Source organism: Salmo salar, chromosome 06 (assembly GCF_965601325.2).
Source record: "Salmo salar chromosome 06, fSalSal1, whole genome shotgun sequence".
In the NCBI taxonomy this organism is placed as follows: Eukaryota; Metazoa; Chordata; class Actinopteri; order Salmoniformes; family Salmonidae; genus Salmo; species Salmo salar.
Window position 1 is genome coordinate 17,789,628 of NC_138296.1, and position 15,886 is coordinate 17,805,513.

At 42.6% G+C, this 15,886-nt stretch overlaps 1 protein-coding gene across 2 annotated transcripts in view; it reads left to right on the top strand.

Moving 5' to 3' along the window:
• The window catches only part of LOC106606440 (guanine nucleotide-binding protein G(o) subunit alpha), a 31,990-nt gene that overhangs the window by 1,190 nt on the left and 14,914 nt on the right, over positions 1-15,886 (top strand). For both annotated transcript variants that reach the window (XM_014202653.2, XM_045721303.2), the window contains exons 3-6: positions 2,659-2,750; positions 3,587-3,679; positions 6,114-6,274; positions 13,594-13,722. In XM_014202653.2, the coding sequence (XP_014058128.1) occupies positions 2,659-2,750; positions 3,587-3,679; positions 6,114-6,274; positions 13,594-13,722 (475 nt within the window). The remainder of the gene's footprint in view (positions 1-2,658; positions 2,751-3,586; positions 3,680-6,113; positions 6,275-13,593; positions 13,723-15,886) is intronic.

Genomic DNA, 15,886 nt, shown 5'->3' on the forward strand with positions numbered 1-15,886 from the left:
CAAAAATATGAATGTGATATGCAACCATTTCAAAGATTTTACTGAGTTACAGGAAATCAGTAAATTTTTAATAAATTCATTAGGCCCTAATCTATGGATTTCACATGACTGGGATTACAGATATGCATCTGTTGGTCACATACCTTAAAAAAAAAGGTAGGGCCGAGGATCAGAACCAGTCAGTATTTGGTGTGACCACCATTTTCCTCATGCAGTGCAACACATCTCCTTCACATCTCCTTCGCTTAGAGTTGATCAGGCTGTTGATTGTGGAATGTTGTCCCACTCCTCTTCATGGCTGTGCAAAGTTGCTGAATATTGGTGGGAACTTGAACATGCTGTTGATCCAGAGCATCACAAATATGCTCAATGGGTGACATTTCTGGTGAGTAAAGTCTGGTGAGTATGCAGGCCATGGAAGAACTGGGGCATTTTCAGCTTTCAGGAATTGTGTAAAGATCCTTGCTACATGGGGCCGTGCAGTATCATGTTGAAACATGAGGTGATGGCGGCGGAAGAATGGTATGACAATGGGCCTCGATCTCTTCATATTCAATTTGCCATCGATAAATTGCAATCGTGTTCGCTGTCCATAGCTTATGACTGGGCATACCATAACCCCACCACCACTGGGGCACTCTGTTCCCAACGTTGACAACCACAAATCGCTTGCCCACACAACGCCATACACACTGTCTGCCATCTGCCCGGTACAGTTGAAACTGGGATTCGTCCGTGAAGAGCACACCATTCCATCGTGCCAGTGTCCATCGAAGGTGAGCATTTGCCCACTGAAGTAGGTTACGGTGCTGAACTGCAGTCAGGTCAAGACCCTGGTGAGGACGATGAGCATGCTGATGAGCTTCCCTGAGAAAGTTTCTGGCAGTTTGTGCAGAAATTCATAGATTGTGCAAACCTACAGTTTAATCAGCTGTCTGGGTGACTGGTCTCAGACGATCCCGCAGGTGAAGAAGCTGGATCTGGAGGGCCTGGCGTGGTTACACGTGGTCTGCAGTTGTGAGGCCAGGTGGACATACTGCCAAATTCTCTAAAACAATGTAGGAGGTGGCTTATGGTATAGAAATGACCATTACATTCTCTGGAAACAGCTCTGGTGGACATTCCTGCAGTCAGCATGCCAATTGCATGGCTTGTGGTTAGAGGGTTTGGCCAGTAACCGGAAGGTTGCTGGATCGAATCCACGAGCTGACAAGGTAAAAATCTGTCGTTCTGCCCCTGAGCAAGGCAGTTAACCCACTGTTCCCTGTGTGCCGAAGACGTTGATGTTGATTATGGCAGCCCCCCACACCTCTATGATTCAGAGGGGTTGGGTTAAATGCGGAAGACACATTTCAGTTGAATACATTGTTGGACAACTGACTAAATATCCCCCCTTTCCCCTCAACTTGCGACATCTGTGGCATTGTGTCAAAACTGCAAATTCTTTAGATAAGCATTGTATTGTCCCCAGCACAAGGGCACCTGTGTAATGATGCTGTTTAATCAGCTTCTTGATATGCCACACCTGTCAGGTGGATGGATTATCTTGGCAAAGGTGACATGCTCATTAACAGGGATGTACTAAATTTGATAGAAATAAGCTTTTTGTGTGTGGGACATTTCTGGGATCTTTTACTTCAGCCAATGAAACATGGCACCAACACTTTACGTGTTACAATTTTGTAGTTTGCCTAATTTCAGTTTAACAAAATAAGCTGCTCTAGTGTAGAGAATCATTCAACCATCTAAATCCTTGTGATATATATTTTCCATAATCCCAAAGTTATTTTAGCCATTTGAAGACGCAAAAGAACAGATCTACCGCTTCTTAGACTTGCGTTCAACTAGAGTAATAGATCTATAACTCATATTTCTACAGTGTGAATTTGGCCAGGTCACCCAAAAAATTACAGCAATTACATTTACTTTTGATAATTAAGCCTATTTAAAACCAAATACTCTGACTTTTTCACTCAGTACTATTTTACTGGGTGACTCACTTTTACTTGAGTCATTTTCTATTAAGGAATCTTTACTTATATTCAAGTATGAAGGTTGGGTATTTTTCCAACACTGACCCTGACCTTAACCATTTTAGCTAGCCCTTTGCCTAACCTTAACCCTTTAACCTAACTCCTAAACTTAACCTTATAATGCAAATGGTTGCTAGATAATTTAGAATCTCAGCATGTACAACTTTAGCATTTTAGCTAATTGTCAACTTTTTAACTACTTGATATTTTGCAACTACGAGCATGTTAGCGATCCCTTCCCATAACCTTAACCCTTTAAACAAGTTTAGGAATTTAACTCTAAAGTTAGCGAGCTAGCTAACCTTAGCCACCTACCTGGAATTTGTAACATATGAAATGTTTTGCAGAGTCGTAACATGTAATTAGAAATTGTAATTCTTAACATATCATACGAAATGGGTGATGGACATCCACAAATGAATACATACCATAAGAAACGTAACATATCATACTAAATGTGGTGTCTTGGATTTATGTACAAAAAAATACGAAATGCTCTGAGACCAGGTTGGTTACAAATCACAGATATGGCCAACCATGTCACTGCAGAATATATTTAATGTATTTATGTTTGTGATTTAAGTTGGCATTAGATTGCACAGATGTGATGACTACTTTGTTCCAGGTGCTGCAGAGAGTGGTAAGAGTACCATGGTCAAGCAGATGAAGATCATCCACAGTCATGGCTTCTCCAAGCCAGAGCTTATTAGCTTCAAGGTACTGCACGCTTTACCCTCCTTGGCAGAGATTCTCGAATGTGTTGTGGTATTTGTTTTTTTCTTTAAAGGGGATTCTTGGCTTTGTTACACTACATTCTCACTATTCTAAAGAACCCAGACAGGCCCATAGCCTGTTATGTTGTTGGCTTAAAAAGGCTGTATTCAACAGTCACGATACCATGATCAATGCATACTGCCCTCGATTAATACTGTATGCTTCCATTCTGCAAGAAAATGCTCTTACTGATGCTTAATCGAATAGTGTTTGGGCTGGACAGGGCACTGATGTAGCTGATAGTGACTCCACTTGGGAGTTTAGGGAGGGAGTTGTTGCGTCTGGATGTATGGGGGCTGGGGTTTGGGAAAGGTGATTCTACCTCCTACCAATCAGACCATGGAGGTAGAACAGCTTTGGTGCGGTTAATGGTAGCTATATAATGCTAGGTATACTGTTCAAACCATGTTTTTTTTACTGTGTATTGTCCTTAGCTAGGGGTCTGTAAAGGTGGGTGTTATGTTATTGAACATTCACATAGAACAGGCATGAATATCTGTCTGGTAGAATAGGGAATCATTCAAATTTTTGTTCTATCTGCAGTGTTGTGAAGAATAGCCCAGTCCCAGTGCTCAATAGTCACCCCTCTCTCTCCCTCCATCTCACTCCCCATCCGAAGTATTTAAACTGAGCCCTCCATGAGTGATTCCATCAGACTACTGAACTTTCTCGATTAGTGAACATATTTATTGATTTACTTGTCTTTCTTGATGTATTCACACTTCAGATTTTAGCTGCCATGTATACCGAAATAAAACTCAAACTCCCTCCCTTCACAGGCTGCAGTGCTGGATAACCTCCTGACCTCCATGAAGTTTGTGCTGCGCGGCATGGGACTGCTGAGGATTAATCTGGCCAACAAGAAGAACAAGGTGAGGGAGAAGAGCTAGCAGCTAGTCTTGGAGCATCATCTCATGTGAGCTACTTACTGACCACCTTGTTAGGGCCTTTTTGATTTGACAATTTAAAATACATAGTTACTCCAGGCAACAGATACATAAACCACAACTAGCAGAGGGTACTAGCCAGAAGACCATTTGTGGTCTTCTATCATACAGATACAGCACACATTATTGAAATATGGTCTCTATTCACACCCTCTAGTAATGATGCAACACATTCTGTACCCCCATTTAACACATGTTGACCTAACAGGATCATACCGTGTAACTAGTCAGCCCAGTTTTAGACGTACATCTCTGCCCATGGTCATAGTTTCCTCTTTTTGAAACTGTAGCGCTCAGATGTCACGTTAGATGTCAGCATTGCTCTGGTATTCTCCTAGCTATGTCCCTTACACGATCACAAGCCATATCTCGAAGTTTAAAGGCCTCTTTGCCTCATACATCTTTCTTGACCTCACTAATAACGACAAGTGGACACAGGGACTGGCATTTATCTTCTACATCTGTCATTATGATTTAGTTGGGTTGTTCATTAAGACCAAATGGAAGAAAAGACTGAAACCGAGAGGGACTACCTGGACTAGTCCAATAAGAAACACTCATTTTACATAGCAAAACTCAAATAAAAAGCATATGTCTTTCATTCCCTAATGAACACGACCCGAGACAGCACATTTTCATCATATTCCCAAACTGGGGCAATGCCGTCGGGGGTACGCCAAATAAAAATCTGATTCACATTTAAATATATATATATATTTTTAAACTTAAAAAAAAAAAAACTTTCTCCTGATTAGCCTCGTTTCACTGCCAAAAATAAAATGAAACCATCTAGTGTTTCAGTGAAATAACAACACAATGTCAAATACAGGTAGCCTAGTCAAATAATTAATATCCAATCACATTAACCGTTACTCTCTCGCGGGAATTCCACTAACGGTCCGTATGTAGCTAAATGTAGCTGCTGCTCATGTTGGTATCTGTACTGAAGGTGCAAAAGCCATGACAGAGAGACATAGTGGAGTGGTAACGCTCGTGCAAGCAGTTGCTCCCAACACCACATGGGTACACTGCAGTATCCACTGAGAGGCCCTTGCTGCCAAAGGAATGCCTGACAGCTTGAAAGATGTTTTGGACACTACAGTGAAAATGGTTAATTTTGTTAAAGCAAGGCCCCTGAACTCTCGTGTATTTTCTGCACTATGCAAAGAAATGGGCAGCGACCATGTAACGCTTTTACAACATACAGAAGTGTGCTGGTTATCAAGGGGCAAAGTATTGACACGTTTGTTTTTTAAATTGACAGACGAGCTTAAACTTTTCTTTACTGACCATAATTTTCACTTGTCTAACCTCTTGCATGATGAGTTTTTCACACGACTGGCCTATCTGGGTGATGTTTTTTCTCGCCTGAATGATCTGAATCTAGGATTAAAGGGACTCTCCACAACTATATTCAATGTGTGGGACAAAATTGAGGCTATGATTAAGAAGTTGGAGCTCTTCTCTGTCTGCATTAACAAGGACAACACACAGGTCTTTACATTATTGTATGATTTATTTATTTTTTTGTGCAAATGAACTCAAGCTTACCGACGATGTCAAATGTGATATAGCGAAGCACCTGAGTGAGTTTGGTGAATAATTACGCAGGTACTTTCACGATACGGATGATGCAAACAACTGGATTCGTTATCCCTTTCATGCCCTGCCTCCAGTCCACTTACCGATGAACTGAACAAGAAAGCCTCATTGAAATTACAACAAGCGATTCTGTGAGAATTGATTTTAATCACACGCCACTGCCAGATTTTTGGATTGGGCTGCGCTCAGAGTATCCTGCCTTGGCAAATTGCGCTGTTAAGTCACTGATGCCCTTTGCAACCATGTACCTATATGAGAGTGGATTCTCAGCCTTCACTAGCATGAAAACTAAATACAGGCACAGACTGGGAGAAATTATTTATGACAGACTCTCCAATACAACCCAACATTGCAGAGTTATGTGCATCCTTTCAAGCACACCCTTCTCATTAACCTGTGGTGAGTTATTCACAATTTCTGATGAACAAATAAGGTTTTATATGTAAGATGGTTAAATAAGGAGCAAAATGATTGATTATTATTTGTGCCCTGGTCCTATAAGAGCTGTTTGTCACTTCCCACGAGCCGGGTTGTGACAACTCCCACTCATTCTTATGTTTTAATGTATCATTTTGCGTGTGGGGCAGGCTTACAATGATGGCAAAAAAACATTTGAGGGTGCGCTGTCCCTGGTGCTAGAGGGTGTACGCAGCTGAAGGTTGAATGTTTGAAGGGGTACGGGACTATAAAAAGTTTGGGAACCACTGCCCTGGAGTATCGGTGATCATGAAGCCCTCTGCCTGTTGTCCCCATACAGGCCCATGCCCGCTCTGTGCTGTCCTGTGGCCAGTGTTTCGGGGAGGACGGGGAGCTGCTGCCGTTTGTGGCCCTGTCTTTCTGTGCTCTCTGGGCCGACCAGGGTGTGAGAGCTGCAGCTGCCAGGGGCTACGAGTTCCAACTGAATGACTCCGCGCTCTAGTGAGTACCTTACATGTAGTGTTGTCACTGTACTCAGTATCACAGTTCTCTGAAGTATTATCATGTCAAGGAAACCACATATGGAGCTCACTGAATTTCATGGTGAAACAGTGGAAGTTGATAGAAATGCTGCGTTTTGGTTTTAACACACTATATATATATATATATATAAAATCAACCTCTATTGGAGAGTGAGGTAGCAGCAATGTGGTCTTTTTCACTGTCGTCACTCACATCCTATAATTGACGGTATAGCAGAAAGCATATGACATAAAGCAGGTTCTTCAAGGCTCATAGAGTTTAATAGTCTGTCTCGTGGCTGCTTTTCTTCTTTGCCGTGGAAAATCAAGAATCGTGCTACTGGTGTCGTGACGCATGTTGTATCTGCGCTGTCCCACCTCGTTCAGACTGACTAGACCGTGTGGATCCTCACAGGTCATACAAGGGAAGCCTTTGCTTACTTCCTCGTCGATATGCACATAATGGGATTGTAGCAAAAAAATACATCCGTCACAGGAAATGATTCTCCTGACATTTTGCTGAATTGACATTTTTAATTGGTCCTTCATTATAATGTAATGCCTGTGGAATATCTTTGTAAACGTGGTGGTTGGTTCAAAAAGGACATGGAAAAAAAGACATGAGAATTAAGTTTGAAATGCTTGTGTGTCTAGTGAGCAAGTGAGGGGACGATAACCGGGGATTGTGTACATACTACTATTTACAGAGGCGTGTTGTGATTGGGATAATTGGTTAAAAGACTCCTGACTGTCTGCGTTATGAACTAAGCAGCGGCCACGTGTTCTGCTTCACAGCAATTCAGCTTTACTTTACCCACCACCTGGGGGGCAGTTGTTGGTAAGGTGGCATCAGAGGGCTATGTATGGGTTTGCCGCTAAGGTGGCATCAGAGGGCTATGTATGGGATTGCCGCTAAGGTGGCATCAGAGGGCTATGTATGGGTTTGTTGCTAAGGTGGCATCAGAGGGCTATGTATGGGATTGCCGCTAAGGTGGCATCAGAGGGCTATGTATGGGTTTGTTGCTAAGGTGGCATCAGAGGGCTATGTATGGGATTGCCAGCCAGAGGGGTTGGTGGTGGATCCACATGTATTGTGACGTTACCCAGCTCCAATTTAATCTGCACCAGTTTATTCTCGATTTGTCTTCTTTTTGAATATACTCCTGTATATTAGACTGCTTATGTAGATGGCTACTTAAACACCATGATGTCATTCTGTAGTTGGAGGCATGTGTGTGTTTTACATGTTCCCAAAACAGGCCCCTGCCCTGAACTGAGGTCATGCTCAGAATAGTTATTATTTTATTGTTCTGGTGTCAGACACACGTCCTCTGTGGGGGTTGATCAGCTGTGTTTCTAAGCATGTGATATGATGGGACATAGCACCACGTCCTCTGTTGTGGGGGTTGATCAGCTGTGTTTCTATGCATGTGATATGATGGGACATAGCACCACGTCCTCTGTTGTGGGGGTTGATCAGCTGTGTTTCTAAGCATGTGATATGATGGGACATGGCACCACGTCCTTGGTGAGCGACGCAATTAGGCGCTTCATGTGAAGTGTGGCGGGTTTTTATGACATTTTGTTTCAAGTGTCATCAAATCCCAATTTAGTGCCTCTTTATGCCTTGTTTTCAGGGACATTACCTTTGCTGAATGGGGTGTTGTTCAAGTGAAGTGTGGATTATGGTTTGGGTTAACGGCGGAAGCATTCTGCTCTGCTCTCTTTAGTTATGTTTCACACTGATGTCGTGAGTTTTATTTGATAAAAAAAAAGTATTTAAAAGAATGTGCCCTTATTTTACCAGGTAAGTTGACTGAACATTCTCATTTACAGCAATGATCTTGGGGAGTAGTTACATGGGAGAGAAGGGGGGGAGGAGGAATGAATGAGCCAATTGGAAGCTCGGGATGATGTGGCCATGATAGAATGAGGGCCAGATTGTAAATTTAGCCAGGACACCGGGGTTAACCCCCCCATACTGTTAACAATAAGTGCCATGGGAATATTTAGTGAAGACAGAGTCAGGACACCCGTTTAATGTCCCATCCAAAAGACGGAACCCTACTCAGTGCAATGTCTCGATCACAGCCCTGGGGCATTCATCTTTTTTAGACCAGAGTGCCTCCTACTGACCCTCCAACACCACTTCCAGCAGCATCTGATCTCCTAGCCCAATAATGGCTTAAAGGAACCTAACCTTACTCCTTAGTCCAAGGACCTTACATGTTCTGTTTAAAGGATGAATTGGCTCTGGAAGCCGAAACAGCCAAATATTCCATCTAAACGTGAATTGATTCTCAATTGCGGCACGGTTCTAGAAACATAAATGCCTATACTTTCACATCACAATAATAACACTTACTGTAGGGGGGACAGTTGCAGCGGACAGTTTTTATTTTATTTTTTTAGTGACAACATGTTTGTGGTGTCTCTTCTGTTTACAAACAGGTGTTCGGAGACGCAGATGGCTAAATAGCACAGGTAGTTCACTCTGTCTGTTTTCTGTAAACAAGCGCTGTAACATGAAAATATGGCCAAGTGGGAACCCTAACCATATAAAGGTGTGTATCAATTGAACCTTTTGATTTTGGAAAATGATTTATTGCTAATATGAAAGTTCCTTTTGCTTCCAAAGCCGTACTGCAAGTGACGTGTTAATGTTCAGACCGAGTGTCGCAGATCTTAATTAACAGAAGATGCTGTCATCTAATGACTCGTGTAATGTAATGTAATAGAACTGAGTCATGATAAAGGGCTCCTGGTCTCCCATCCAGGGACCAACCCTGCTTAGCTTCAGAGGCAAGCCAGCAGAGGTGCACACACACACTTTTGAGTTGCACCCCCTTTTGCCCTCAGAACAGCCTCAATTTGTCGGGGCGTGGACTCTACAAGGTATCAAAAGCGTTCCGCAGGAATGCTGACCCCATGTTGACTCCAATACTTCCCACAGTTGTCAAGTTGGCTGGATGTCCATCTGTGGTGGACCATTCTTGATAAACACAGGGAACTGTTGTGCGTTTAAAAACCCAGTAATGTTGCAGTTCTTGACGCACTCAAACCGTTGCGCCTGGCACCTACTAACATACCCCGTTCAAAGGCACCTTAATCTTTTGTCTTGCCCATTCACCCTCTGAATGGCACACATGCACAATCCATTTCACAATTGTCTCCAGGCTTAAAAATCCTTCTTTAACCCGATTTAACAATTGACATCAGTAAGAGATCATAGCTTTCAGCTGGATTCACCTGGTCAGTATGTCATGGAAAGAGCTGGTGTTTGTAATGTTTTGTACTCTGTGTATATGTAAAAGTGAAAGGGCGGGTGCTCTTATCAGTGAAACAACAGGTGCCGGGTTCTTTCGTGTGAGGGTCCAAGTGTTAAGTATCTTCCCAAACTGAGGAAAGACCAGTCCACCATGACAACTTCATTATCGGGACTCCTAGTGTCTCCTCCTCTGGCTGGGAGCGGGAGTTGTGATGTGACATTAAGGATCACCTCTTTCTTCCCAGCTCTCTACCTCCCATTCTCTCCCACTGTCCTTAGACCACACGTAAATAAAGAGTCTGTCTGCATCTAAAATGGTACCCTGTTCCCTTTATAGTGCACCACTTTAGATCAGAACCCTTTAGTCACTAGGGTTTAGGGTTCCATTTCAGACACCCTTGATATGACTAAGGATTACCTCTGTCCCAGCTCTCTCCCCGGTCTGTCCTCTGTCTGTTAGACCTCCTGTTCTAATTGATCTCTTCCACATGAATTGGCAGATCAGACGGTCGTGACACACTTTGACTTCCTCTGGATTGTGAAGGGAGGAAATTATGATTGACTGAACCCCTGTTGCCCTTTTAAAAATGGACTCAAAGGCTCAACGTTTTTTCCTGGTCTTCTCTCCTCTGCCGATCACTGATCTCGCAGGTCACTTCAGGTGAAAGCAATATAATGGAAACCTTTCACTCATCGGTAGTCATGAAGGGAAGGTGATGAGGAGAGGAAGCCATTCTAGAGTATTGTGACAGGAAAGGTAATGAGGAGAGGAAACTTAAGTATTGAGACTGTCCAAGAGGCTATACAGTAAACTGACAGCTTACATGTAGAAGAGACAACTGTTTTTTTTCATACAGACCTGTTCTGAATCAACTGTCCTGACCTGTAGTTCTTTACTGTTCCACTGGGTTTTAGAGGAGGCTGAGGAACTGGAACTGTTGGCTTCTGTAAACACTGCTAACCCAAGCTGAAAAGAACTGCTTGTACAGTCCATCCCCATCACTTTGAAGCTCTGCTTCCAAACTCCCGATCCTTCAAGACAGCAGCCCAGCAGAGGATAGCAGTGGGTGTCATGACCGTACCCAGGCTTGGTGTCCTGTTTGAGGGTGCTAGGTTGGATCAACCCCCCCCACTGCAGCTGAGCCTGCCTGGAGCTCCCGCCCCTGTAGTCTGGGCCTCCGTGGCCCACTGACATGCCACTATGGCCTGCCGGACAGTGGACAGTTTGGCGTGGGCTTCATGGCCACCAGACCTGGGTTGAAATGGTATTCATCTTCTTTCGCATACTTTAGCTGCGCTCAATTGAACTTGTCTTGGGGGCCAATGGAATAGCCTCTGCACACCCGGCACACTCCAGGCCAGGTTCAATCAAACGCTCAATGTATTTGAATGGGAACTAATACTATTTGAACCCAGGGCCTGTTGGCCACAACTCAAAATCACCAGTGCCATGTAGGGAGTGCTGCATTCGAGGAGGGTGTGAGGATGGAGGGAGGGGGTGGGTGTGCATCTTTGGTGGATGACACAATGAGACTGGACCGGAATGTCACGAATGCCTGGCTCGTGGCGGTGTAGTGCAGCGTGGGTAGAAAGGTGGTTGGCGGAAGCCTCTGTCGCACCCTCTAGGTATCAGTTTACAGCGCTTTGTGACATTCTCTACTGCGCCAGCTTGTGTGTGTTGCTTTGTGAGAAGTGCTAATTGCTGTGTGATCAAAAGGTCAGCTCCAATATGTCATGTTATTCCTCCCCCCTTAGATCAACACCACTCATTTGGCCTTTCCCTTCTAATGGTTGTCTGTACCTTTTTATTGTGGCATGAGAAGTGACTTGTTATTTTGACGTGTTCTAATGATGAGTTCTCTCTTATGGAAAGGACTTTGCTTTTAGAGCTCTGCTGAAACAGTCAGGCTATGGTAACAGAGCTATGCCATTATACCTTCAAAGTATTCCAGTAAAAAGCTTGCGTTGATATGGCTCATGAACCTGATTTGCATACAATGAGTAAAAGCCTTGAAGGTGTGTTGATACGGAACATGCTTTATAATTGCAAATTCTAGAGACTGGCCATTTCCCTAAGGCTTGGTGTGTTTTAACACCATTCACAGTTTTGGATGTTTTTGACTATCCCTTATCACTATGGACATCTTCTGACTCAAGTCCCCGTGGATCCTACGGATGAAGTGAGTTTTCTATGAACACGTTCAACACAAAGCATCTCTCACAGAATACTTTTTGTGTGGACGTTTGTTTCATCACATAAATTAGAATGCTGGTCCTCTGGTGGTGGATCCCACCTAGCCAGCCACTTGGTGGACTGTCCTCTGGTGGTGGATCCCACCTAGCCAGCCACTTGGTGGACTGTCCTCTGGTGGTGGATCCCACACTCCCAAATGACTGCTTCATTTAGATTTCTCTCCCGTCTCTCTCTCTCTCTCTCGCTCAGTACAAGTTACTCATTAAACTGCCTCGGAGACCATATACTCATACAACTCATCATATATACATACACTACCATTCAAAGGTTTGGGGTCACTTAGAAATGTCCTTGATTTTGAAAGTACATTTTATGTCCATTTTAAAATAACATCAAATTGATCAGAAATACAGTGTAGACATTGTTAATGTTGTAAATGACAATTGTAGCTGGAAACGGTAGATTTGTTTTTTTAATGGAATATCTACATAGGCGTACAGAGGCCCATTATCAGCAACCATCACTACTGTGTTCCAATGGCAGGTTGTTAGCTAATCTGAGTTTCTAATTTTTTAAAAGGCTAATTGATCATCAGAAAACCCTTTTGCAATTATGTTAGCACAGGTGAAAACTGTTCTGATTTTTAAAGAAGCAATTCAACTGGCCTTCTTTAGACTAGTTGAGTATCTGCATTTGTGGGTTCGATTACAGGATCAAAATGGCCAGAAACAAAGACTTACTTCTGGAACTCGTCAGTCTATTCTTGTTCTGAGAAATGAAGGCTATTCCATGCGAAAAACTGAAGATCTCGTACAACGCTGTGTACTACTCCCTTCACAGAACAGCAAAAGAGGAGTTGGAGGCCCCGGTGCACAACTGAGCAAGAGGACAAGTACATTAGTGTCTAGTTTGAGAAGGAACTATGCCTAGAAGGCCAGCATCCTGGAGTCACCTCTTCACTGTTGATGTTGAGACTGGTGTTTTGCGGGTACTATTTAATGACGCTGCCAGTTGCGCTTTTCTTTCAAAAACAAGAACATTTCTACGTGACCCCAAACATTTGGAGTGTAATTTTATTTTTACTCCGTTATGCACTGATTAACAAGAAGTTTATCTTTAATCCTATGTATAACACTTGTATCTTTCATCAATGTTTATGATGAGTATTTCTGTAATTTGATGTGGCTCTCTGCAATTTCACCAGATGTTTGTTTGAGACAATGCATTTCTGAACATCGCGCCAATTTCAAATGAGGTTTTTGGACAAAAAGATGAACTTTATCGAACAAAACACACATTTATTGTCTAACATGGAGTCCTAGGAGTGCCATCCGGTGAAGATCATCAAAGGTTAGTGATTCATTTTAAAGCTATTTCTGACTTTTGTGACACCTCTCCTTCTTTGGAAAATGGCTGTATGGTTTTCTGTGGCTAGGCGCTGACCTAACATAATTGCATGGTGTGCTTTCGCCGTAAAGCCTTTTCGAAATCCGACACTGTGGCTGGATTAACAAGAAGTTTATCTTTAAAATGGTGTATAATACTTGTATGTTTGAGGAATTGTAATTATGAGATTTCTGTTTGAATTTGGCGCCCTGCAATTTCACTGGCTGTTGGCGAGGTGGGAAGCTAGCGTCCCGAACGATCCCAGAGAGGTTGTTAATGCATCAATAAAATATCATTTTGAACATAATTCACCATGTTTTAAAAAAACATTTTTTTTTTTTTTTTTTTTAATCAACATTGCCTGATTTTATGTTCTTCAGTTAAACCATTTACGTTCTTAAAGCTGTTTTTGTTTGTTTTGACTGTCGTTTCCTCCATCTGCCTTTCACAGTTTCTTTGAGAACATAAATCGGATCATCTCTCCCAGATACATTCCCACTGAGGCGGACGTACTGCGGGTGAGAGTGCGAACCTCCGGAATCATCGAGACTCAGTTTCCAGTCAATCACATGGTTTTCAGGTAAGCAATGGTTCTCACTGGCTCTATTTCATGTGAGAATTGCCTTGTCTAAACCAGTCCATAATTCGTCCACCCATGAATCTTGTCCAATACATTCATCATGCTTTCTAAACGTTATTTTGCATATGTTCTTTATAACAAATGTACACCTCCATTGTCTTACTTCTGAGTATAACGAACAACTCTGTCATAAGACAATGACACCCATTGATACCTTAAATATTCTGTGTGATCATACATTCTCAGTTCAGTATCATAGTGTCATTTCTGTAGGCAGGTGGGTGGTGTTGTGAATGGGTTTGTGGTATGGCTGTTTAGAGCGGGTTGGTGTCATACTGACAACACTACATGATTACAGGCGACGGGGTCATATTTCAAAAATAATTCTGCTTGTCATTTTATGGTTCCTTGAGTGACCATTTTCAAATGAGCATTATTATGAATGTCCATAGTGCTTCATCTCAAACCAAACCAATTCTGTATTGACTCATTCTAGTAAACTGTTGTAGTATCAAGACAATGTTCCCTCTTTGCCTCACGCCTGTCTATAAGAAGCCTCTGTATGTCTGGTGTTTCAGCTGTGTGTGATTGTAAAAGAAATGGCTTCAGACAAGTTGTCAGTTTGTCTCTGGCTTCTTGGTCTCCTGATGCACAGAGAACTGTGCAGGAAGATTGTCGGTGAATTACTATCACGTCATTAGAGATTGTCATGTATTAAAGTTTAAACTGATGGCAACCACTTTCCCAAGATGCAGTACTGTTTTCCAGAGGCTTGAATTCATAAATGCAAGCGTACCCAGACGTGCTTCAGCCCAGCGTGAATACAAAAATGACCGTTAGGCACGTCATATTGTGACTATTCCTAGAAAAATAAAAGGATCACTCGGATGTCTACCATTTTAAAATGTACTACAGGGGCAAACAGAAATTATGACATTTGGCTTGTCAGACACCTTAGAGCCATGAATTAATCTTTGTTATTTTTTGGCTTGCCTTGCTGTGACATGGAGGGGTGGGTGAAACTTAGTGAATCATACCGCAGCCATATCACTTTGTTCCCACAATGTGATGCCATGGACAAAGGGCATAAAATTGCATAAATCGATAAAGGCAGCTAAGAAAATGATTAAGTAATTTTTGTACTCATTTGGTAATATCTAGTTTATATGCTGCTAATAGTTTTTTAGTTTTGTGTTTCTATGTAATCATGAAATATTGAGCAAAGTTTATAGGACACTTGAAATCAATTATATTTAATATGTATTTTTGTTGCTTGTATTATCATTTCCAAACCCCCCTTCGGTTTAATTTCTTCAATAATGAAATGTATGCGTTTTAAATCAAATCCATTACATCTGCATGACTTTTCTTGAAATCTCCATGCAATATCAATGCCTCTAATTTCAGTCAAATGTTTTGCTGTCTTCTTCAATTGACCTTATTGAATAATGAATGTGGCCAAATGTGAATAATAGCCAGGGGATGCCAAACTACGTGGGCAGTGAAGGTGGAGTTTGCCATTGTATTGAGTACTGTAGATTCGGGTGGTGAATGTTATTCCCCGCTTGCAAAATGAGTGTGCCCATTGGAAAAAAATAATAAATAAAGTGGGAATGGATTTGTGCAGCTCAAGTTCCATCTACATTTCACCAGCTCTATCCTTCAGCTTTATAGCAAACCAAGAGCCAGGGCTTCTGTTTGACTGAAACAAATGTAGTGTTTCAGTGTAGTAAACAGTTGAGTATGCCTTCTGGTGATCAGAATCATTTGTTGGACTGCACTTTTCCCAAAGTGTCTTGGTACAAAGAAGGAGCATGCTGATCTCCAGGGTGGGAAGGGGTTGGGTTATAAACCGGCCTACCCTGCTGATTGCCCTACTCTCTGGGCTCTAATGTCCCATGGTGGCCCCATCTGGCCCTTCTCACGACTTAGCGAGGGGTGCCTGAGGAGTGCTAGCAGACACCCCGCTCACAGCTGCAAGGGAGGCGGCATACTGAGGAATGAATCAGACCTATGAGATATTGATGTCTCTCGCTCATGTCCTCGTGCTCTCTGTGCTTCTGAGAGAGAGAGAGAGAGAAGGAATAGCAAGAGGTTTCCTCCTAATGGCCACTAAATCCCCTCTACACCCCCTTCTCTCCTTGCTGATTCTCCTTGTACTGTG